Below are 23,262 nucleotides of genomic sequence, written 5' to 3' on the forward strand. Positions count from 1 at the left end.
TTTTTGTTTTAAAGTCACATAAACTGAGAAAGATACAAATTTAACATATTAGCTATATTTATTCGTTATATATTACTATTTCTTAAGTTACTATTTCAAAAGTTTACTTAAATACTTCATAAATGGTGGTTGTTCAATACTATCAATTTATTTATTTTCTAAGAGTTCAGTCGGGACTGAAACACCACCTTCAAATACCTCCATATAATGGATAGGTGTTTTGCTATCCCATTTTCTATATCTAACATTTAGTTAATTTATTCAGCTTTATTTAAATTTCTATGCTCTTTTACATTTTCAAAAACGTAAAACCATTTTTACAGTGCAGTAATGTATATCTTGCCAGCTCTTTTGGCTTGAAATACAAATTTTTATTAAGAGCGTTTCTGTTGACTGTAGATGGTGAACGAGGTGGGAACGGTTAACAGGTAGGTACGCAATTAAATAAGTATATTTGTGATGTGTTCGAGATAGTTAGGTTTTACTGTAATTCCGATTTGTTGACTGCGGATTCCAGACGCTTACAGAACGACCGATGCCAACGCCGACGTCGCTATTATATCACCGGCGACCGCAAGTGATAAGGCTGTGGACGTCGGGTTAAGTCGCCCCGTGAAGTCCCCTTCCATTGAAAATTATACAAACCCATGTGTTCCCTACACTCATATCCGGGAATCAACTCCTCAGTTGTGCCGAGCATGCAAACAACTACTACACTCGACTGTAGCGCACATCGCAATGCTTTGTAGGGTCTATATCTGTGGAAGCTCGAGCCCCTCGGTTAGTCGTTGGTCAGTCGTTACCCAGAAGACAAGCGATTTCGAAGCCCTGCCAACAATCGGGAATTCGAAAATGATGAAAACCTCAATGGACCAGAAGCGTCGCGTTTGCGTAATAGGAGGTAATGTTCGAATCTTCTCTAATGAGCCGATTGAAACGTATGAGGAAAATCTGAATTTCAGCTGGCACAGCCGGTCTGTGTGCCCTGAAGAACTCACTGGAAGCGGGTTTGGATGCAGTGGCCTACGAGCGAGGAACCGAAATCGGAGGAACCTGGATATTCTCCGAGAAAATGCCCAAGGACGAGTACGACGAGGTGCACAGCAGCATGTACGAGGGATTACGGTAAGCGATATGGTGATTAATGATGCGGAATGGGGCCTGATTGTTGACCTGATTTCAGAACCAATCTGCCCAAGGAGGTCATGGGTTATCCGGACTACTCGTACCCCGACGACATCGCCGAGTCCTTCATCACCTCCAATCAGGTGCTGGAATTTCTGCGCTCCTATGCGGAACACTTCAAGCTGAAGCCCCACATCAAGCTCCAGCACGAGGTGATAAGAGTGCGTCCTCGCTTGGACGACTGGGAGGTTGGTAGCGACGTCACTTGCTTACTTACTTATTTTCGAACCAGTTTTTTTGGTGTCTCAATCACTGCGACTTTGTTTTTGTTTTGTTTTTCCCCCGCTCATACGGATCTTACAACATGACTGATGAAATACTGATCGATATTACGGGGGCCTTCCTCCAAACAATTGCAGGTCTATGTGTGGGACCACAGCACGGATACCTGCGACCCGGTCTACTACGATTTCGTGTATGTCTGCAACGGACACTACACGGAACCGGACATACCGGAGGTGGAGGGATGGGATCTGTTCGAGGGCAAGAAGATGCACAGCCACCTGTACCGGAAGGCAGATAAGTTCAAGGGTGAGATAAGAACCCCACTACCTTAGTCCCCTAAATCATGATGGCCAAAACAGCAGACTTGGCAACCATCGTCGTCTGGTCAGAGTCCCACTTCTGTTATTCCCATAAAAAAATTGGAGCACTCTCGTCGGCAGATAATATTGTTGACGGCCGAGTGACATAATAATAATAATAACAAGTGTTGTGGGTCTGTGCTAATTCAGAGCGCGCTTCCCACGTGCGTCTTTAGTGATAGCGAGCACATTGGTTGATCTGCAGACGCCAATTTTATTGATTAAACCTTAGCGAAGTTCTGCGAAAGGATTCAATAGAAAAGCAAAGCAATATTGACACAATTCTAAACTTATGGAGTGTTTTTAACAAATTTTTCTTTATATTATGAAGTGAAATTATTTGTATAGAATTTTAATTTAAATTAGGTTACTTATTAATATATGTTATGCCCTCTTGGCTTTATCGAATTTTTTTTTTGATTTTGCAATTGCTTAATAATTTAAATTTTTTATTTTACTACTCTATATCAACAAACCTTTAAACCTTTCAAGGACTTGCCCATATAAGTATGCACTTTTAAAACCAATTAAAGCGGTATAGAATTATTTTTTTTTTTTAAATAAATTGAAAAAGTCACTAAATAATAAGAGAATAAGAATAATAAATATTTTTAGAAAACCAATGAAAATAATAATTATTTTTGAGCAAAATAAATTTCAAACTAATTAAATGATTTAAATATTAATAATAATTCATCAAAATTTTATACGGTTTTTATTTTTTTTTACTCAAATTAAAACTTTTTGCTCAAAAAAAAATTTAATGAAACTTATTAAGTTTATTTTAAAATCATAATAAGTAGTCGCTTTTTAGAACATGACTAATTCACAGCTTTTTATGCATAGCCTATTCCTCTTAATTAAGTAATTTTAAATTCAAAACAAAATGAACTTTAACCCATCTTGTGTTCGTCTTACCCAATCTTATTGCAGACGAGCGTGTTTTGATCATTGGTGCTGGTCCCAGCGGAATGGACATCACCAACCACGTCCGTGTCGCCGCCAAACATGTGTTCCTGAGCCACCACCTGCCCCAGACCCCCAACACAGCTTTCATGGGCAATGTCACACAGAAGCCGGACGTGCAACGTTTCACCCGGGATGGAGCCGTATTCACGGACGGCAGTGCGGAAAGCTTCGACCACGTGATGTTCTGCACCGGCTACAAGTACACATTCCCCTGCCTGAGCACTGATGTGGGTGTCCAGGTGATAGACAACTTCGTGCAACCTCTTTGGAAGCACTGCATCAACATCAATCACCCGACCATGGCCTTTGTTGGGCTGCCATTCAACGTGATCCCCACCCACATCTTCGACATGCAGGTGCGCTTCACGCTGAAGTTCTTTACGGGCCAGCGGGAGTTCCCCTCCCGCGAGGAGATGATCGCCGAGCTGGAACAGGAAATCGGGGAGAGATGGGGCTGCGGCGTCCACAACCACAAGAAGGCACATCAGATGGGCGAACGACAGGTGATTATTTAGTTGTTGTACACATATTTTTATATCCGGTGCTTGTAACCTAGTTCCCCCCAAGTAATCCATTAGTTTGTATTTATGCAAAAGTTTAGCGGAAATTTTAAAAAATATTTCAACATTTTTTCTTGACGGTTAGCTACAACCAGATATCTTATCATTGCTAAGAATCTTGAAGTTTTTGCTATATTTTGTAGAGTGAAAGAGTTTCCTGGGGTTTGACTTTCAGTTGGAATTTGACTGAAATAATTCGGAAATTAAGGAAATCGGACCGAAATTATAAACCAAGACTTAAACTAAGCCACAAGACTTTTAAGAAAGAAAGAAAAGTTATAGAATTAACATTGTGGGTTTTTGGTCACTTTTCCGGAATTCTATTTTTTGGAAATTGATTAAAGAGTTAAATCGTAAACATAACTCAAAATTTTAAAATAAAATTTAAATGTAGAGTTTTAGAGACTTAAGCTACAAGACTTAAAAAGATATATCACTTTGAAATCGGATGCCGGAAAGAGTTTGCTGCTTACCTCTGAAAACTTTCAAAATTCATCAACAATTCAGGCGGTAACCCAGATTTTGAATTAATTTCTGAGAAGGTTTATTTCAAACAAATTAGCTCAGACCTTAAGTCTTAAGATATATATTTTTTTAAGTATACTCTTTTTCTTACATTAAGAGGGGTTTTTTGGGATTTATTTTGGCAAATGTTGACATATTTTATAAAAGGCATGGAGTACCGGATTTGCAGTAGTCGGATCACTCGACTAGAACATACTTTTTTGTTTTACTAATTCTTTGTGCTTTTAGTTTGTTTACTACAATGAACTGGCAAGGATCGCTGGCATCGAAAACATCAAACCGGTCATCCACAAGCTGATGAAGGACTGTGGCAAGAAGTACATTTTTGAGTTGGATACGTACAGAAGTAACCGCTATACGATCGTGGACGATGACAACTTTTTGAAAAACGGAAAAGCTACTGCATGACCAGTTTCTTCGTCTACTTAAACTATATGTTAGTCGAATAGGAATTTAAGTCTATCAAAAAATAACTCAATAAACCTTCAATAAATTTTTAAACTATTGTGGAACAAATCTGGTTACCATATTTCTGAACCTTGGACCAAGTATGAATGAAATCCATTAAAACCGCTTAACCCATTTCCCTTATCTTGCCCCTTTTCATTTTCATATGGAAAGGTTCAAATTTTTTTTAGACAAATAAGGTATTGTTAGTTTCTTCACATTTTATAGTGTCGTTATTACAGGTCAGTTTAATAATTAGTTTTGATGGGCAGCGGCAGAAGCTTGTATTGGCTACTGGCTAAGCTCATACATGATGTGGGAAAGCACTCCGCTGGCCTCCACATTGCTTAAGGCCACATTAGCCAGGTGGGGCTCATAGCGCTTTAAAGTTCGCTTGGCTGTGGCCGAGTAGGTGACCAGGTTGCGTATGATGAGCGCCGCCGTCAGTCGGATGCTCTTGGTGACTGGACCCTCGTTTTCGTCCAACAGCTCCTTGGAGTTTGTGTAATCGGTCGTGTGCCGGTTCATGGCTTGCATTGCTGCGCTGCCCACAACAGGAGCCGCAGGAGCAGGACCCGCAGATGGACCAGAAGCGCTGCCCGCCAGTCGTTGGGCGTGGCCCTCGTTGCGCACTATGGTGACGGGTGGCTGCGTGGGCGCCACATTGTGAATGCCGGTTGCCAAGCGTCTTTGCACACTGGCGCGCAAATTCTCCATGGTCAGGTGGCGGTCGATCAGGTGCGTCATTAGTGAGTAACGCTTCCGCGCTCTGTTGTCGCAGAAGGTGGGTCCACTGCCCCATTGACAGTAGATATCGGCGTCCGAGTCCAGGTGATCCGGACAGTGGACATTGCACACGTGGTACTTCAGCTCGTTCAGAGACTTGAACTTCCTGCGAGGACAGTTGCGCCAGTCGCAGATGAATAGCCAGTTCGCGTCCACGGGCACTGCGGAGGGCGTTGGACTGCCATTCGGAGCAGGTGCAGCATAAACGCTTTGGGTGACTACCAAACCACTGCTGCTGGGAGCGGTGGTTACCACAGCTGATGCAACGGACGCCTGAGCCGCCGCCACCGGGTGCTCTGCTGGCTTGGACTCGCTAATGGATGCCACAATTGCTTTGCCCCCTTCTACCGAATCACAGGTACTTGACGGCGTCACTACTACAGCCTGGGTAACCGATGGCTTTCCGCTTGAAGCTTGAGCAGGCTGCGGCTGCAATGGCTTCTTAGCGAGGAGTGCTGAGCTCGTCGGAGTTCCTGATGCAGAAACGGCCACAACTTTCGGCTTTGCCGCTTCGGAAATCTGAAAAAAAAGCATACGAATTAGTATAGAACTATCGCAAATAATTGTAAGTTTCAGATAATAATAATACATTAATAGTTTACATTAACATATAATACTTTTCACTACTTAAACAGGGATCCAGGTGTTAAAAAAGACAGACGAACGGACAACCAAAATTATAATAATGCATTATACATATTTGAATATTGTTGGTAAATTCAATAAGCTGGGCGAGTATGTTTCAAGAGCAGACAATGATGATCTTATAATGAATTAGTTAAACATGCCTATATTTGGCTTAAATCCTAGATTTGTTTAACCGTAAAAGGCCGAGAAATTCCATCCTGACCAAAGTGATTCTAATAAAACATTGAAAACTAAACTGCCCTCCAAAACTAATAAATGTTAAGAACTTCAGGCCTATCGACAACTTACTGGCATGGTGATCTTTTGTTGAATGATGGAAGGATGATGTTGCTGCTGCTGCTCCATCACGGATCGGATGTGCTGCTGCTGCTGAAGGGCCACGCCACCGACGGTAGCTGTGCTACTGGGCGGCTGTGTGGTGATGATCGTCTGCGAATTGAGCTGGCTTTGCTGTAGGGGAGCCGCCGTGGCCGGGGTCTGGGTGATGAGCGTGGTCTCCTTGATGCCGCCTAGAATCACCTGCCTCTTTTCGCCCGCGACCGGGCCAGCTCCAGGTCCAGGTCCAGCGGTAGTCGGTGTGGATGGGCCGGAGATTATGTGCTGCTGGATGATGGACTGGTGCTGTTGGAGCTGCGGAATGGGCAATGAAGCGCCTGCCTTAGTGGCCACCAGGCGCTGCTGGGGTGCCAATTGCGGCGAGACGAGCTGGGGCTGTGGTTGCGGCTGGTGCAGCTTGATGGTGGCCGGGATCTGGTTTAGCTGCGACAGCAACGAGGGAGACATTTGACCAGCGCCCAACGCCGGCACCGGTCGCTGGGGGGCGATAAAGATTTGCTGCTGGGGCGTGGCAGTACGTGGCTGGGCCAGTTGGGGAGCTGTGGTGGTGGTGACCAAGACCTGCTGGCCCTGCGCTGTCGTCATTATCATTTTCTGCGTGCCCGTCACACTGGCGGCGGAGACACCTCCTGGCTGCTGCAGGATGATTATGGTCTTGGTCTGTTGTTGTGGCGTTTGCGTAACCAGCAGCGTGGGAGGAGCTGACTGGGTGGACGGTGGAAGCGATGGCTGCGTTTGCTGGGCCACCAGATACGTTTGGCCTTGCTGATTGGTGGCCAGTACATACTGTGTCTGCGGCGCTGGCGTTGCCTCCATCGTGCTCTTGGGCTGCAGTATCACCGGCACCGTTTGCAGGCCCTGATCCGTCTTGATGGTGGCAGTGGTGGCCAGTTTGAGTTGCGGAGGCGGAGCTGGAGAAACGATACCGCTACCGGGAAAGACCAGCTGTCGCTGGGCGGGCTGCACTTTGGCCGGAATTAGTTGGAGCTGCTGCTGCTGCTGTTGCTGGGACTGCTGCTGGGGTTGCTCCTGACTCGATTTGGCTAGCGGAGGAACGTCGTCCATGTCCTCATCCTCCAGAATAGAAGCCGCCAGATCCGCATAGAGGTTGGCAGCGTTCTTCGAGGGCGTCACCTGTGCCTCCTCCTTGCCGGCTGAAGATGAAGTTGAGCTAGAGCTGCTGGCGGCGGCATCCAAAGCCAGACGCTTGTTTTGTTCCTCGTCGATGGTTAATTTGCGTTTGGCAGCGGCCGCTGCGATGATGAGGGTGCGCCCGCTGGCGTCCTTGGTCACCACGTTTGCCCCACTCAGCGGGGCGAGGGGTGGCGGAGCGGAGTCCGTGATTGGCTTCTTTTCGATGGCCATCTGGGGGTGCAGCGGCTTAATGGTGGTCTGGCCCACCTTCACCGGTGTGTGCTGCATCAGCGGGTTATTCACAAAGGCGCTGATAGCCGTCGAAGTCACCTTAATGGGTTGCGTGGCATTTGTGGACGACGCAGTGGTGGCCACCAGGGCTGGCGGCTGCGGCGTCTGAGCCTGGGCCTTTTGCTTCTGCTGGCGCTCAGTGACCTTATTGGCCAGGAGGCTTTTAATCAGCGAGGAGCTGGGTGGTGGTGTGACAGAAGAAGGTACCCTTTCCTCAGCCACCACCTCCGACGGTGCGGGATCACTTGGCGGCGGCTTGGGCAAAATCGGAGTCTCCTTTTTGGCAGGAACAATGTTGGGAGCGGTCCTCTGTTGCATAGCCAGCGGCTGAGCTCGCATCCGAATGCCGACATAGTACGTCCCGGGTAGCTCCGTGCCATCAAGCTGTCGAACAATCACCGGCCCCACCGTTTGGTTGAATATAAGCCGAACCAGACGTGGGAACTGCATGTGATTGACCACCGAAAGCTTGCCCGCCTTCTGGCAATGAGAGAGGTAGATTCTGTATAGCTCCGCCTGTTCCACGCGTAGGTCGTTGCTCATTCCCGCCCGCTCGTAGGTAGCTCCCAACCAGGCCAGCGCGTATTGTTCGTCTTCGTGGGTGAAACTCTGTGAGACGGTGGGCAGCGTTGGAAGGGTCACGGTGGCTGCGATCGGTGGCAATTGAACCTGCGGCAGACTGGGTACGGGTAAATGAACTTGTGGCAGACTGGGCACTGGTAGTCCGGGAATCGGAACCGTTACCAAGGCCTGCTGTTCCCCCTGTGGCAGGAGCACCTGTGTCTGGGCGGGCGTGGGCGTGGGCAAAACTGCTGGCGGCTTCACGGCCACCTGAAGGGACGATGGAAGTGTCGTGATAGAAGCTGCCGCCGCGGGAGCCTGCATGGCGGGCATGTTCTGAGCCAGCGAGGCGATCATATTGCCAGGCACAACCTCCACCACCCGCATGAGTATGCAGCCATCCGCGCCATACGTCTGCGCCTCCACGGTGATCAGGGCCACCAGCTGGTCCATTAGGCCCCGCACTTGCATCAGCATCGAACAGGGACGTGCGCCCAGCGAACTAAGCGCGTATACTGCCTCCAGGGTAAAGATGAGAAGCATTACGTCCGTGAGCGAGAGCAGCAGCATGGCGCGCTGGTAAAAATCCAAGCCAAGGCAACGGTTGATGTGCTGAGAGTTGCCCTCCCGGCCGCAGAGCTTGTAAAGGATCTCCAGACAGCTTATGATCACGGCCCGGTCGTTGGAGTCAACACCCTCGCAGAGGGTGGCCAGCAGATTCCGCGACAGCTCGTCAGTAGTTGGATCGAGCAGTTCAAACTGATGAGCCAGGTTGCCGGCCGTCTCCAAGGCCTGAATATGGATGTTGCCTAGTGAAGAGAAACATATTTTAGTCAACGAATTCTTTTTAATAATTTTATTACATGCATTGTTTAGGAAAGATTTTTTGCATAAATAATTTATTTTTAACAGTAGTTTCCAGAAAACTTTTAAAAAATGTCTGTTGTTTCAATTTGAAGGGTTGTAACGCAGTGAATAAGACATTTCCGTTCAAATACTTTTGCATCGGGAAACTCACTTATCCATTTTCGGAATGCAAGGTTAGCAAAATTTTTACATTTAAGATAAATTGTTTTGCAGTATTTTGTTATATATAAATTTAGCTTGTTATTTTGACCTTTTGATTTAACTTAATACAATTTTTTTTTTTTCAAAGTCTGTCCTCGGTTGCGATGGTCAGACTGATGAAGCAAAACATTTTCGTGGGTATGTTTAAATAAACGTTGTACTTACTCCATCGAACGTTCGCGCCCATCACCAGGTATCGCCACAACGTGCGGTTGGAGGCCAGGAGGGCGTGGTTCTCCTGGTGGAAACTTAGTGCTCGCATAAGCTGGACAATCTGGAGCACACGCTGCCCCATGCGCTCATCTGTCCCGTTGCTGCGGCGTAGGTTAAGAAAGTCCAACTCGTCGCAGGCCGCCAGCAGTTCACTGCGAGCGGCAGAGTTCTCCCTGTCCTCCTTGCTTATCAGGCCGTTATCCAGCCAGGCCTGCTCATCCGTGTAGAGCTCTAGGATCTGTGGCCTGTCGTGCAGTAGGTCGCGCCAAAAGCTGAGCTGCGAATGATGTCGCACTTCGGCATAGCTGTGCTGGAACAGTTGGCGCATGGTAAAGTCGGCGTAGACGCCCAGGTGGGCCAACAGCACGTCCAGCAGTTTGGGGCACTCAGACAGCTGCAGCGTGTGGCGCACCTCGTTGGCCATCAGGGTGCACACATTAATGGCAAAGTCCTGCTCATTGGGCAGCGGGGACAGGAGGGACAACAGGAGCTTCTCGTAGCTGCTGTGGCGGTGCAGCTGCGTGGACATCTTGTACTGCCGTCGCCGCTCCACGTTGACCGAGTGCTGGCGCTGGTTGTATGCCATCGGCACCGCCGGCAGCGTGGAGTGCGCCGAGCCAAATATGCTGCCCAGGCCACCGCCTGCACCGGCCAAAAACCGAGACCGCGACCGCCCTCCGCCCATTTCCGCGTTCTCGATGGCCGCCTCCAGAGCCTCCATCTTGTCCGGATCCTCGCCAAAGAAGTTCAGGCGCTCGTACTTGTCCAGATAGCGTCTGTAGATGTGCTTGATGCCCGCCGTGCCATTCACACAGCGCTCACGCAGCGTCTCCATAGCGCTGTACACCTCGTCCCACTCGTCCCGCATGTTAACCTTATTAAAGCCGCCGCGTTCGGTGACCTCGTTGTACAGCTTGTAGAGGTCGACCTGTTTGCCGCTGATCCTGGCCGGCTGCGTCAGTGGAGTGCTGTTTGAGAGGAGGAGGAAGTGGGTTAGGGGAGCTCAAATAACAGGGCGGCAGCTTCAGGACTTACCCCCGTCGCTCGTGAAACTGCTGCAGATCCCTCCAAAACTCCTCCGGAGGCGACACTGGCTTCTCCTCGACCTTCTCCGGGAGCAACTGGAGCTGGCTGGGATTCCTGGCGCGCAGTGGCGTACCTAAAGGCGCAATCTTTGCCGGCGTCTGCTGATCGCCCGGCTGAGAGCCGCTGTTTGCGGCGGCAGCTGGCAGCGACTGCAGCAACACCCGCACACTGTCGATGGTGGAGGCACTCATTCTCGAATCTATTCGGCTTGTTTCGCGGATGTGGAACGGAACACTTAACACATTTCTAATTAGTAAGACACGCAAATGCAAATTAAAATTAGTTTAAAAAACTCAACAAAAATTACAACGCGACGCTTTAGCAGAGTTGCATTCGCGAGCAGGGTTGTCAAGTCAACAGTGGGCACTTCTATCGATAGATTAGAAACAATCGATGTTTCCCATTTAAATGTTTAATGAAGTACACAGCTGTTTCGCGGGTTGATGGATTTCTATCGATAGTTCTTCTGAACGCGTATGATTCTTCCATCATGCTCAGCCAAAAAGGAGCGTAAAAATAATACGCTACCTTTTTTATGCATGATACATATCTGCTAGCCTATATCGATGGTGTAAATATCGAAAAGAATAAGATGAAAAATCAGAATGTAAACAAAACAAAAATAAAGAACAAAGAAAACAAGCAAAAATTAATTAATTAATGCGTAATGTATCATAAGCGTTCTGCAGAACAAACTTGATCACTGGTTACTGATCCATCACTGATCAGTGATTATATTATTTATATGTCTAAAATTTTTAAAAAATATAAATTTTTCCCGTGTTACAAATAGGAACACCCTATAGGCCAATTAGAATTTCGATTGGATTTATATATTTTTTTATATAATATTTATCTTATTTATATGTTTAAAATGTTTAAAAAATCTAAATTGTTTCGAGTCATTTTTACAACGAATTTTTTTCATTTGAGAGGAAGGGTAGCACTAGGCGAATTTATTTTTAAGCGTTATCGAATACTTGCTATCGATTTTTTTTTTGGCAAAGGCACACATGTGCGCTGGAACAAACTTCGTAGTTGGATAACATTTCGGTTGGCCAAAACAAAAGTAACAAGAGTCCGCAAGATGTCAGTCCGAGCAATGGGTGTGCTGGGTCAGGCGTGCCGCTTCAGCCGCTTTGCCCAAGCTCTGAGGCAGAGCCACCGATCCGCCACAGCAGCTCCTAATCTCGCCCTCGCCATGGGATCTCAGCGATCGCCGGCCGGTAAGCCTCTTAACCGAACCTGCTGTTCATCCGTAGGGAATCTAACGTTTACATAACATCAATCGATCTATTTGCAGCCCTCGCGCCCCGTCGCTTCTCCACGGAGACCAAGAAGGCGTCTGAGTCGGTGGTGGACAAGCACGAGTTCCAGGCTGAGACCCGCCAGCTACTGGACATCGTGGCCCGATCCCTGTACTCCGATCACGAAGTCTTTGTGCGCGAGCTTATCTCCAATGCCAGCGATGCGCTAGAGAAATTCAGGTACACCTCTCTGAGCGCCGGAGGCGAGAATCTGGCTGGCAAGGACCGGCCGCTGGAGATTCGCATCACCACCGACAAGCCGCAGATGCAGCTGATCGTCCAGGACACGGGCATTGGCATGACCAAGGAGGAGCTGGTCAGCAACCTGGGCACCATCGCACGCAGCGGCTCGAAACAGTTCTTGGAGCAGATGAAGGGCAATCAGCAGGCAGCCACCTCAGAAGCTTCTTCCAACATCATCGGCCAGTTCGGCGTGGGCTTTTACTCGTCCTTCATCGTGGCCAACAAGGTGGAAGTGTTCACCAGAGCGGCCACGCCGGATGCCCCAGGCTTGCGGTGGTCAACGGATGGCAGCGGTTCCTATGAGATCGAGGAAGTCCCGGATGTTGAACTAGGCACGCGGATTGTGCTGCACTTAAAGACCGACTGCCGAGAGTACGCGGACGAGGAGCGGATACAGTCTGTGATCAAGAAGTACAGCAACTTTGTGGGCTCGCCCATTTTGCTAAACGGAAAGCAGGCCAACGAGATCAAGCCTCTGTGGCTGTTGGAGCCTCAGAGCATCAGCAAGGAGCAGCACCACGACTTCTACCGCTTCATTAGCAACAGTTTTGATGTTCCGCGCTTCACGTTGCACTACAATGCCGACGTGCCTTTGAGCATCCACGCACTGCTCTACTTTCCAGAGGGAAAGCCAGGCTTATTCGAAATGTCCCGAGACGGAAACACCGGAGTTGCGTTATACACGAGAAAGGTTCTGATCCAGTCCAAGACCGAGCACCTCTTGCCCAAGTGGCTGCGCTTCGTTAAGGGCGTCGTCGACTCGGAGGACATTCCACTTAACCTGAGCCGCGAGCTACTCCAAAACAGCAGTCTAATCCGCAAACTGTCCAGCGTGATAACCACCCGTGTCATCCGTTTCCTGCAGGAGCGTTCCAAAAAGCAGCCGGAGGAGTACGAGTCCTTCTACCGCGACTACGGTCTCTTCCTAAAAGAGGGCATCGTAACCTCCAACGATGCGGGCGAAAAGGAGGAAATTGCAAAGCTTCTACGATTTGAGTCCTCCAAGTCGGAAACCTCCAGTGGTCGCATGTCTTTGGACGAGTACTACAACAGCGTACCCGCTGACCAGCAAAATATCTACTACCTGGCGGCGCCCAACCGCGTTCTGGCCGAATCATCGCCCTACTACGAGAGCCTGAAAAAGCGGAACGAGCTGGTGCTCTTCTGCTATGAACCTTACGATGAGCTGGTACTCATGCAGCTAGGTAAGTTCAAGAGCAAGAAGCTCGTTTCCGTGGAGAAGGAAATGCGCGAGGAGTCCAAGGAGTCGGCGGCGGCCACCGACTATGGCGAAGGGAGCCTGCTGCGCTCAGAGCTGGATAGCTTGATTCCCTGGCTCGAGGAGGAGCTAAAGGGTCAGGTGATAAAGGTAAAAGCTACTTCCCGCCTGGACACCCATCCATGTGTCATCACTGTGGAGGAGATGGCTGCCGCTCGACATTTTATCCGGACCCAGAGTCACCAGGTGCCCGAAGAGAACCGATTTGCCCTGCTGCAGCCAGAGCTGGAGATCAACCCGAAGTGAGTAGAGCTATTATTCTTGCGTGCTTGATTTTAAGCCCAACTTCACTCCTTTCCAGGCACCCCATCATCAAGAAACTGAACAAGCTGCGCGAGACCGAAAAGGATCTTGCCCAACTGATCGCCAAGCAGCTCTTCGCAAACGCCATGGTGGGCGCTGGTCTCGCAGAGGATCCCCGCATGCTTCTGACCAACATGAACTCGCTGCTTTCACGGGCGCTGGAGAAATACTAGGATTCACGGCCGGGCCAAGTGTAAATCTACCGACTATGTTATGTTAATATGTATAATTAGTTTAATAAAATCTTTTGAAATAGTTGTAACATTAGACACAAGGTTTTTTTTGGCCCTGGAAAAATATTAATGATATAGTATTTTCTATCAGTTACCAAAAAAATTAGTCAAAATAATTTGGTTTAGAAAAAAAATTATGAATGCCATAACGTTCAGTCAGAACGTTAGAACTTTTTCAAGTTTTAAAACTTAAATGGCCCTACTATCAAATAACTAGAATTTATTTTTAAACAATTTGATATTTTCTTATTGGTTCTTAATGGCCTTCATTAGAGCAATTTTTGACCAGGCTGCGATTTTACGAAAGTGCGAGCTAGATGGATATACGAATTCCAATGATCAATAAATGAGAAAACTTGTACTACCGATAACAAATACTTGGCAGGTTTCGGTATAAAAATACCATTCATTGATATATACCACCGGGGCCCATACATCATTCATTGAAGTTGCCGACAAAACTGAAATACCTAGGCTAATATCCTGATTCCATTGGCGCATTTAGCAACTCCGACATGTGTATGACATGAACAGCTTATCTGGGATTGCTTTCTATTGAATTTTCGTTTATGCATACAAGCGAACGAATTAAAAATCATGAACATAAGTCAGCAGGATATCCATAATATTTTCGTGGCGTTTGCCAACTTGGACGACAATTAACATAAGCTAATGAAGTTGAGTGACGGGTTCTTTGAGGAGACTACCAACGTTTGTTAAAAAACGACAAAAAAAAAGCTGTTGTAGTGATGCTTACTTTTTAAACTTGAGTGGAAAAGCGGTATTTTCTTTTTTTGGTATTTTTTTCGAGTGGCAACACTCTTGGAAAGTTTTCACTTTTGGTTCCTGGCAACGCTTCCCAAAATATCGCAGATATCCGCCCCCGTGACTAAAGTTTATAAAAGCAAAGCAGAATAACTCGTTGTCGTTCAGTATCCGATCCGCGCTTTTAAGCAGCAAGCCAGCAGTAACCCGAAAAGGCCCATAGAGCAGCGAATTGCTTTAAATTAGATTTCTAATCACGTGAGTGAAAAAAATAATCAAAAAGATAGGCGGTCATGTGAGGCTCGCGCTGCCGAAAAGTTTCTGGACGATAAAACATGCTGCTGCGACAACTTTAGTTTAAACACAGTTTAATCAGACAAGAAAAATTGTTCAATATTTTCTGCCACGACATACACACACACACAGGCAAGCAACTCGCAGCCAATGGCAATGAGATCGCTTGCGTGTGTTCGTTTTGCGAGGAGGGCGAAGGAAGATTCAGTTAAAAAGCTGCTTAAGAACATGCGAAATTCGCAAAGTTTTACTTTTGCAACAATCAAGAAAATGAAGTTTTTATTAACTTCCATGTGATTGTGTGTGCGTGTGTATTTTTCCAGCCCGCTGGCATTGCCGATTGGGCTTACTTTCCGTTCATGTGAGCCCCTTCTGTCATGCGCTCACTCTCTCACGCATATAGGCACATGACATGCACACACACAACCAAAGCAAAGCCAATAATCCAACGAGTAGTCGCCTCTCGCTTGCTCTCTCCCAGTTTTGGTATCTCGCTCCCTTTGAGCGGTCACGATTTAAAAGTATATTTAAGTATATTTCGTGAGCGGCCACTCGCAATTCGTTCGTCGTCGCAGCAGCATTGGTCGCAGAGCAGCGTAAAACACCCCACGTATATAGCACATATATTGTACATATAATAAAAATACTTTGTTTCGACCGAAGCAACGCATACATATAACGAGCGCGCATAACATTCAGCCGTGCAAAACGCCGAACAAAAACTACAGTGCAATAGCAGCAGCAGCAAAACGAATTAAAATCTCGATTTTTTCGATCATTTGTAGCTCAAAAAACACAACAAACAAAGCAAAATGTCTACTGAAGTGACCAGCACCAACCCCATCTATGGCCCCTTCTTCGGAGTTATGGGCGCCGCCTCCGCCATCATCTTCTCGGGTAAGTTTTAATCGGAACCCGGACCTCTAAAATAAAGGATGCCATGTCCATGCCGTGAAAAATCGAACATTTTTGTGTGGCGTAAAAGGTGGAAGAGGAAGAAGAGCGTGGAGCCACCGTGTGGGTGTGGGTATCTTTGTAGGTGGTAGTAGTGCGAAATAGCGGCAAGTGTAGGCAAATGGTGTAGGGATACGGGCCAACCTACACAAAGGGAGCAAGTTGCTCATACATATGTGTGTTCGTGACCAGCAGCAAATTCAGCAGGCTTCGGGCTTGTAAGCTGGCATTTAAACAGAAAATATTCCTCTTTATTTAAAACTTGTAGACTTTGCAATTTTAATTGCCTTTATTTCGCAGTAGCAAAGTTGGAAAAAGAAAATTTCGCCTTTTCAGCATGCTAAAAACGGCATTACTCATACACACACACACACACACACACTTGTGAGGAGAGCGAGAGCACAATCGCTCTCTTGAGCGCTGCGCACTCTCGCACTTGATGGCATTGAGTGCCTGTGTGTGAGTGCGAGAACAGTAACTGTTTTTGGTGAAGTTTATGAAACGCGCTTTCCCTTTCTCACAACGGTCACAAGACCGAGGGGAAGTGTTGCCATATTAAAGTTTTTTTTTCCTTATCTTATTGGCTAAAGCATGGGAGAATATGCAAGAAACCTTATAAAAAAAAAATGTTAAATCCTCTTTTGTAACTAAAACTACGACATTTATAAAAACATTTATTTTCCGTACAATTTTTAAACAGATTTGGCTAGGGAATCGAAGTTTGTAACCACATGCCAAATAACTCATTTCCAACCTCAGCTGACAACTTATGACCAAAGACATAAGATCTTTTCATAGGTGCGGGTAATCACATGCCCAATTAGTAAACTGCATGATCAATAAAGTTCCAGTCCTCATCACATGGCTGGCTGACGATCTTTTCCAGTTGCTTATCATGGCCACAAATTAGCAGTTACCCTACTGATAAGTGGCTTATTTACCAATTGACTTGGTTGAGATAAGATAGCAAGAACCCAAGCGAGTGTCGCAAGACGAACTTAAGGCATTAATGAGAAAACAGCACGCGCTCCCCTTTAGGAGAGCCAACTTTGGGCTGCCTGCCCACACCGCTTTTCACTAATTTGAACCTTCTTGTGACGCAATCCTTATGTCATGCCCTGTAACTTGTCTTGTGATTTGCGCCTGACCCCTCATCCCCCTCTGTTTTGATAGTCAAGAACACAGCTTTCCTGCTGTGTTTACTTGGCCCATTATCATCAACTACATAAAGTTATCTGACTCAAAACTGCTTATGCAATTTGAGTCAACAACATAAATCAATTTTCAGCTTTTTATTTTATTTTTATCAACAGTAACAGAGACTCTGATCTGGCAACGCCGGTTTTACGATCACATGAGTGCTAGAGAATGAGAGTTTCGCTCCCGCTTTTCCACACTCTTTCGGCTGGCAACTGCAGTTATTTTTTTTTTCGCTGACGAGCACTCTGACTCACTGCACTGCGAACAATGGGCGTTGCTTTGAGCTGCGGTTTATCTGCACTTGCCACTTGGAATGCTGGCCTGGCCTACATCCTCGTCTCGCAGTGGGCTAAAAATATCCAATTGCCACGGAATCCATCACACAAGGACAGCCAGCTCCAGCATACTCAAACACACACTCTTACGTTTGCCTGCGCAATCGCAGTAGCAAGAATAGTAGTAGATATACAGAGAATAGTAGTAGCCTAGTAAATTATGTAAAAATGGTATTGTTAAAGCATAATTTGCAGCCTAACGACGATTTTACATCACTTTGAAAGTCCCACACGAATCGCTCTGTTGTAATACCGACTTTGGCACAATCGCATACAAACTAATTCGGATGCTGTGTGTCTGTAAGCGCATGCCATTCCGTTGCATTGAATTTTAATCAATGAACGGCCAGACCTTAACATTAGGCACCCTGTATCGAAGGTACAGCTTGGAATCGACTGGAGGGTTTATCTTATCTTATCTATACATACATATATCTGCTTTCCGTCCGAATACCTCTCCCTTGCAAGAACAATTAAACAAAACAAACAGACACCTGCAGTGGTAAATTTTCAATATTGCATTTCTTTCCGACTTACTTGTTTTAATCAAAATGCGCCCCTATTTTTGTAGATCTCTCTCCCTCTGTTCTTTCCGTTTTCTGCTCATTCAATTGTGACGCCTTCAATTTGTTTTTGTTTTGTTGAAATATTTTTTGTTTCACTTGATGCTGTGTTTTGTCAGCTCTCGCTATCTCCCCCATTTTATAATTATCTTCGAATGTGCTGGCAGTTGTTGTTGACTCTTATTCTTATATTGTTGCCGCGTCTTCCTCTTATTTTGGTTCCCTGTTTTTTTCTTGTTATGTTCACGCCCACAGATTTGTCTACGATGCCGTCTGTCGCTTGATAAATGCCATATACTCGATTTTTGGGTTTTTTTTTTTCAATACTTGAAATGTACAGCAGGAGCATTTGAAATGCGAAACAAGTCAATGTCATTAGAGCTTTTTCAGTTAATATTTGTGAGTTTGAATGCGTCGCCAATACACCTGAAAAAAGAGTCAATGCCAGAGAAAAATACAGATAGAGTCGCGGTGTGTACTCACTGGCACACCTGTCAGCTGCACACATGATTTTCGCCCAAACAAAAGAAAGAAGCAGTTTAATAACAAAATAAAGTACCACAATAATCATATAAAATGATTCATATTCTACATTTGTTCATATAAAAGGGCATAAAAGGGTATCTCCGCTGGTAACCAAACCCTTGGTTGTTCATACATTGTCTGTACTCAAGTTCTTCTCTGTCACATGCTGTAACCAGGGGAAAAAGTACTAGGTCAATAGCCTATGTAAGTCTCTCGTTTTCTTTTTTTTCTCAATGAATTTCGGCTCTTCTAATGCCATTTCAAGAAATGCGGGCTACAAACGCACTACATTATTTCTGTATTTGCGGCTCGGAGAGTTCGATTTTTTGTGGAAATGTGTGTGTGCGTTTGTGACGACAGCCTCGACCTCATAGATTTCGTTGTGTTCGTGCTAGACGCGTGGATATCTTTTGTGACTATAAGAAATTGCTTATTCAAGTTCGTTCTGGTTTTTTTCAATACCATTTCCCAACACTTTTCCTATTCTGTGACGTAGACAGAAATCATTGAGCAAAGTTATGTTGATTTATGAAGATTCAGGGCGGTTTAAATACGATCCAAAAGTTACGTCCCTTCCTGTAGATTAAATATCAGTCATATCTTGGTTTGGGGCGGAAAATAAGTAATTAACATGAAATCACATGATGGGGGATATTTGCTCTCCCGCTCCGTCAACTCTGTATACACCCATATGTTTGAGTGTGAGCGTGCGATTTAATTCGATTTATCAGCCCTCTCACGTACACACACACAAACAAACAAACCGTTGACCGTCATTTGAAACTGGTTTTGTACTTCAATTAATGCCCCATCAATACACACAATATGTAGAATCTCTCACCACTGGGGTAAGCCCACTACTACTACTGACACCGATCTGATCCACCTGCCCCCCTCGTTCGTTACCTGTTGTGTAAACTTTAGCTTGGCCTTATCAAAATTTGCCTGACTTTTTGAGAGAACGAGTACTAAAACTCGCCGATTTGAGGGAGAGCGGAATGTCGCAATGTGAGCGGAGCAAGTTTGTATTGCTCTCCAGCAGAAACTCAACTCTGAGCGATGAGTGGCACTTTTGCGGGTGGGGACTCACGGGGGGTTTTTTCCATCAAATAGCGTCGGTTATGGGCGATCATGTGACTGCTAACTGTTACGCCCGCGGCCAGAGTTGGAGCAATTGATAGCCAAACTTATTCGGCTGGGATCGCTAACATGCTTAGCCAATTAGTAAGTTACATAATGTTATGGAAAGCCAGTTGAATATTTTCACATAACTAGAGTCAACTCGTATAATTTTAGCATGGAAACTTCGAGTTAAAAAAAATACCAACTTAGGATACATAGAATTATTTACCTATGCCCTTACAATATAAATGCATCTGTTTTCAACAGGAAAATAAAAAAAAAAGTTATAAAGAAGTAAGAATTTTCACCTCATCTGCATATACATACGCAAAAATCTAACTGGTATTGATCTCGAAAAATCTTGAGTACATATACATTACCATATAAACCCCAAGGAGATTAAGTGTGATTTTAATTTTGATCACGTCTTAATCGCCATGGGCGTATTGAATTGTAATGAGTTTAATAAGCTTTAAATTTTGATAATCTTTAAAATTAAGTTTTTATTGTTGTAAATATATTTTTTTTTTCAATTCAAAAAAAATTTGGCATATCATGCCTTAGACTTATACTCTGATAATAACCCTTTGCCGACAACTCCACTAGAATTTTGTTTACTGGTTTCAGACTTAAATATCGTTATATCTGCACTAGGCTTTACTTTTTAAAGTTATATCTTTGAAAGTATTAGTTTGATTTTTAGAAACCACTTGCCGCACAAATATGTTCAAAACAAAAAAAAGTATGGCTAACTTGAAAGTAACTGACTAAAATGTTAAAATTGTTATGATCTATTCAAATCTCTCTTGTAGCTCTGGGCGCTGCTTATGGCACTGCTAAGTCTGGTACCGGTATTGCTGCCATGTCAGTGATGCGTCCTGAACTGATCATGAAATCCATCATTCCTGTGGTCATGGCGGGTATCATTGCCATTTACGGCCTGGTGGTGGCTGTGCTCATTGCCGGCGCCCTGGAAGAGCCCTCAAAGTACCCATTATACAGGTAGATATCAGCTCTATTCGCCAATCAATAGAACTTACTAACAGTGTTGATCTGCAGGGGCTTCATTCACTTGGGAGCCGGTTTGGCGGTGGGCTTCTCTGGCCTGGCAGCCGGTTTTGCGATCGGCATAGTGGGAGACGCTGGTGTCCGTGGCACAGCACAGCAACCCAGACTGTTCGTCGGCATGATCCTGATTCTCATCTTCGCCGAAGTGTTGGGTCTCTACGGCTTGATTGTTGCCATTTACCTGTACACGAAATAAATCAATCAATGCAAACACACAACAACAAATAGACAAACGGCGCCCAGCAATCAACAACAACATCAACATCAAGAGCAGCAGCTTCAACAGAAGCAGGTAAAATTGTGTCCAACCAGCGACCAACACGCAATATTGCAACTTCCAACATGCAACATTGACCACAGCAGTGTGTGTGCGGGGCAACACATGCGGGGCCGTTTGTACATAGCAAGAACAACCAAAACCAGTCCTTCCTGGCTGCAGAATTTCCGCCATGCACTGCCCTTTGCTGGCCGCCAATTGCACCTGTTGCTCAGTTAACCTCGACTTGCTGGCGCGTGGTTTAGCTTAGTTATTTTCCGTTCAAAATCAGTCTTAAACACGAGGAAAACAATTCGCCGTTAAGTTCATAAAGTTGTAATAATTATGATTTTTGCTATATCAAGAAATCCTTCTCTTTTACTTATTATTTTTGCGCTCCACAAATTTGTGTGCTCTTTGTTATTTGTTTTTTCCATTATTATTATTAAATAATGTTTAGTGTATATGTAAAGTTCGTTAAACAAAAAGAAAAAAATTGTAAAGAAATCAACAACCAACAATTGTCAGAAGAAACTTTGTACATTTGCATTGAGCCTGACGCGGCTGCAACAAAATCAGATCAACAAATTTAGCGAAAGGGCCAAACCAACAAAAAACAAACAAGCAGCAACAACATCATAATTGCTTCCGCCCGCGACCATCTGGCGCAAAAACGTACTGCTCTCGTCTGCTGTCCGCTGTTTGGGCGCACTCCGCCCCCAAGATCGGAGGGCGGGATGGAAGCTTACAACAGCGGCCGCTGGAGAGTTGTTGCTGGACGTTGGGCGGGAAGCAGACGCATGGCAATACTTTAACGTCAACTGCGAAAACCAACTACATGCAATCATTCAAAAACACACACACACACAAAACCAACACACACACACACATACAAATGTAACTAAGTCCTATGTTTATTTTTAATTATTGTTCAATTCTAAGAATAATATATTAAAAATTAATAATAATAAATTATATATATAATTATGATTTTTTGTGATAAGAAAAAGATGGTAATACAAACAATTACGGTATTGATATACATAATATATACAAAATATATATATTAAAACGAGATCAAGAAATCATAAACAATTATACATATTAACATGAGAAAGTTGTTATAAAACGTACGAAACAATACAAATCAAGTGTATGAATGTAATGCGACAAGCTGAAAAAAACGAAATACTGCAAAACAACAACCACAACACACAATTTTTCCGCTGTTATTGTATAGTAAAGAAAAATTATATATATAAAATATATATTATGTATAAAATATTAACAAGAAATTGTAGTAGCAAAATTATAAACCAACAAACAAGAATACCAACAACAAAAGTCGTGCAAGCAGAACCCAGAAAAAGCGTAGATGAATGTTGCAAATGAAACTCATACCAACAACAGCATTAGCAACACGAAATCTACGATAAAAATCCAACAAAAAAATTGTAAAATCCCAACAAATTAGAAGTTATAAGCAGCAACATCAAAACCGAACCCAACAACACCAGATCGACATGTACACTGGCATTAGACAAATAACAACATCAATTTGTAAGGGAGGCCCGTCAAGCAGAACGATCCCGGCCCGAGAAGCTAGCCCATTCCATCGCCCGTTGGACGCCGATGCATTCATGATGCTGAGAATGCGGAGGAGCTCAACCCGTGCGGTGGTGCCATCTTCCCGGAGTTGGGGTCGCTCCGCCTGCGGCCGCCTCCCGACCCACACAAGAATGCGACCACAACAGAAATGCACGTTATTCACATTTGTATATAAGTATGTGACTTTGCCAATCGAATCCAATCAATCCCAGACTCGCTCCATCCGCCACCGCGATGCAGCAGCGCCCGTGTTGCGTTCTCATCGACGACCGGCTGGGGAGAGTCTGAGTGATTCGATTGTTAATTCAAGGAACCCACAGCCCACGTGTTTAAGAACCTGTAAGGAGAATCCTTATTGTGTCACGAATTCGTATTGTTATTTGCTTAAATTGCATGCACCGACATCAGCAACCTACCTGTACATGTAATCGATGGCGAGGTTTTAGAAACTGTAACTGTGTATTCGAAACAACATATAAAGCAAGTAAACAACCATCAACAACAACAGACATTGTATGAAATAAATTGTAATTTCTAATTTCCAAAAAAAAAAGTTTGTTTTTATTTATTATTTATGGGTGGTGCTATTAAATACATATTTTTAGTTGTGCTTATTAATTAAAGCTATACAAGAAGAAATACTTTCCCAGAATGTAAATATAACAGCTTTCTATATTCTACTATGGTGTCAAGTTTTGACAAATTTAGAAAAAGAAGATAATTTTTTTATTTTTATGTAGAAAGACGATTTGGATCCGACCGATAAAACAGATTAGTAAGACCAACAACTGGCAAAAACAAGTGTTAGGCATAT

At 44.9% G+C, this 23,262-nt stretch overlaps 4 protein-coding genes across 6 annotated transcripts; 3 read left to right on the forward strand and 1 right to left on the reverse strand.

Annotated features, from left to right (window-relative positions):
* The first annotated feature begins 678 nt into the window (after positions 1-678).
* Positions 679-4,324, forward strand: LOC128255977 (senecionine N-oxygenase). The gene is made up of 6 exons (XM_052985937.1): positions 679-901; positions 963-1,125; positions 1,184-1,373; positions 1,545-1,716; positions 2,703-3,241; positions 4,052-4,324. The coding sequence occupies exons 1-6, from the start codon at positions 739-741 to the stop codon at positions 4,229-4,231; spliced, it is 1,407 nt and encodes a 468-aa protein (XP_052841897.1). The 5' UTR covers positions 679-738; the 3' UTR covers positions 4,232-4,324.
* Positions 4,325-4,447: 123 nt separating this feature from the next.
* Positions 4,448-10,760, reverse strand: LOC128255976 (AT-rich interactive domain-containing protein 2). The gene is made up of 4 exons (XM_052985935.1): positions 10,343-10,760; positions 9,260-10,275; positions 5,993-8,835; positions 4,448-5,575 (listed from the first exon to the last, which is right to left on the reverse strand). The coding sequence occupies exons 1-4, from the start codon at positions 10,582-10,584 to the stop codon at positions 4,562-4,564; spliced, it is 5,115 nt and encodes a 1,704-aa protein (XP_052841895.1). The 5' UTR covers positions 10,585-10,760; the 3' UTR covers positions 4,448-4,561.
* Positions 10,761-11,371: 611 nt separating this feature from the next.
* LOC128255998 (heat shock protein 75 kDa, mitochondrial) lies at positions 11,372-13,799 on the forward strand. The gene is made up of 3 exons (XM_052985978.1): positions 11,372-11,619; positions 11,697-13,464; positions 13,524-13,799. Exons 1-3 carry the CDS (start codon positions 11,481-11,483, stop codon positions 13,696-13,698), a joined length of 2,082 nt encoding a protein of 693 aa, XP_052841938.1. The 5' UTR covers positions 11,372-11,480; the 3' UTR covers positions 13,699-13,799.
* An 823-nt stretch (positions 13,800-14,622) lies between these two features.
* On the forward strand, positions 14,623-23,001 carry LOC128255999 (V-type proton ATPase 16 kDa proteolipid subunit c). Of its 3 annotated transcripts, none has more exons than XM_052985979.1 (4): positions 14,623-14,781; positions 15,603-15,714; positions 20,329-20,518; positions 20,576-23,001. In XM_052985979.1, exons 2-4 carry the CDS (start codon positions 15,630-15,632, stop codon positions 20,778-20,780), a joined length of 480 nt encoding a protein of 159 aa, XP_052841939.1. In that variant the 5' UTR covers positions 14,623-14,781; positions 15,603-15,629; the 3' UTR covers positions 20,781-23,001. The 3 variants fall into 3 exon arrangements, with proteins under 3 accessions (XP_052841939.1, XP_052841940.1, XP_052841941.1); XM_052985980.1 differs by lacking the exon at positions 14,623-14,781 and adding an exon at positions 15,277-15,427; XM_052985981.1 differs by lacking the exon at positions 14,623-14,781 and adding an exon at positions 15,305-15,445.
* The last annotated feature ends 261 nt before the right edge of the window (positions 23,002-23,262 follow it).

The sequence above is a fragment of the Drosophila gunungcola genome (genome assembly GCF_025200985.1).
Source record: "Drosophila gunungcola strain Sukarami chromosome 2R unlocalized genomic scaffold, Dgunungcola_SK_2 000012F, whole genome shotgun sequence".
NCBI lineage: Eukaryota > Metazoa > Arthropoda > Insecta > Diptera > Drosophilidae > Drosophila > Drosophila gunungcola.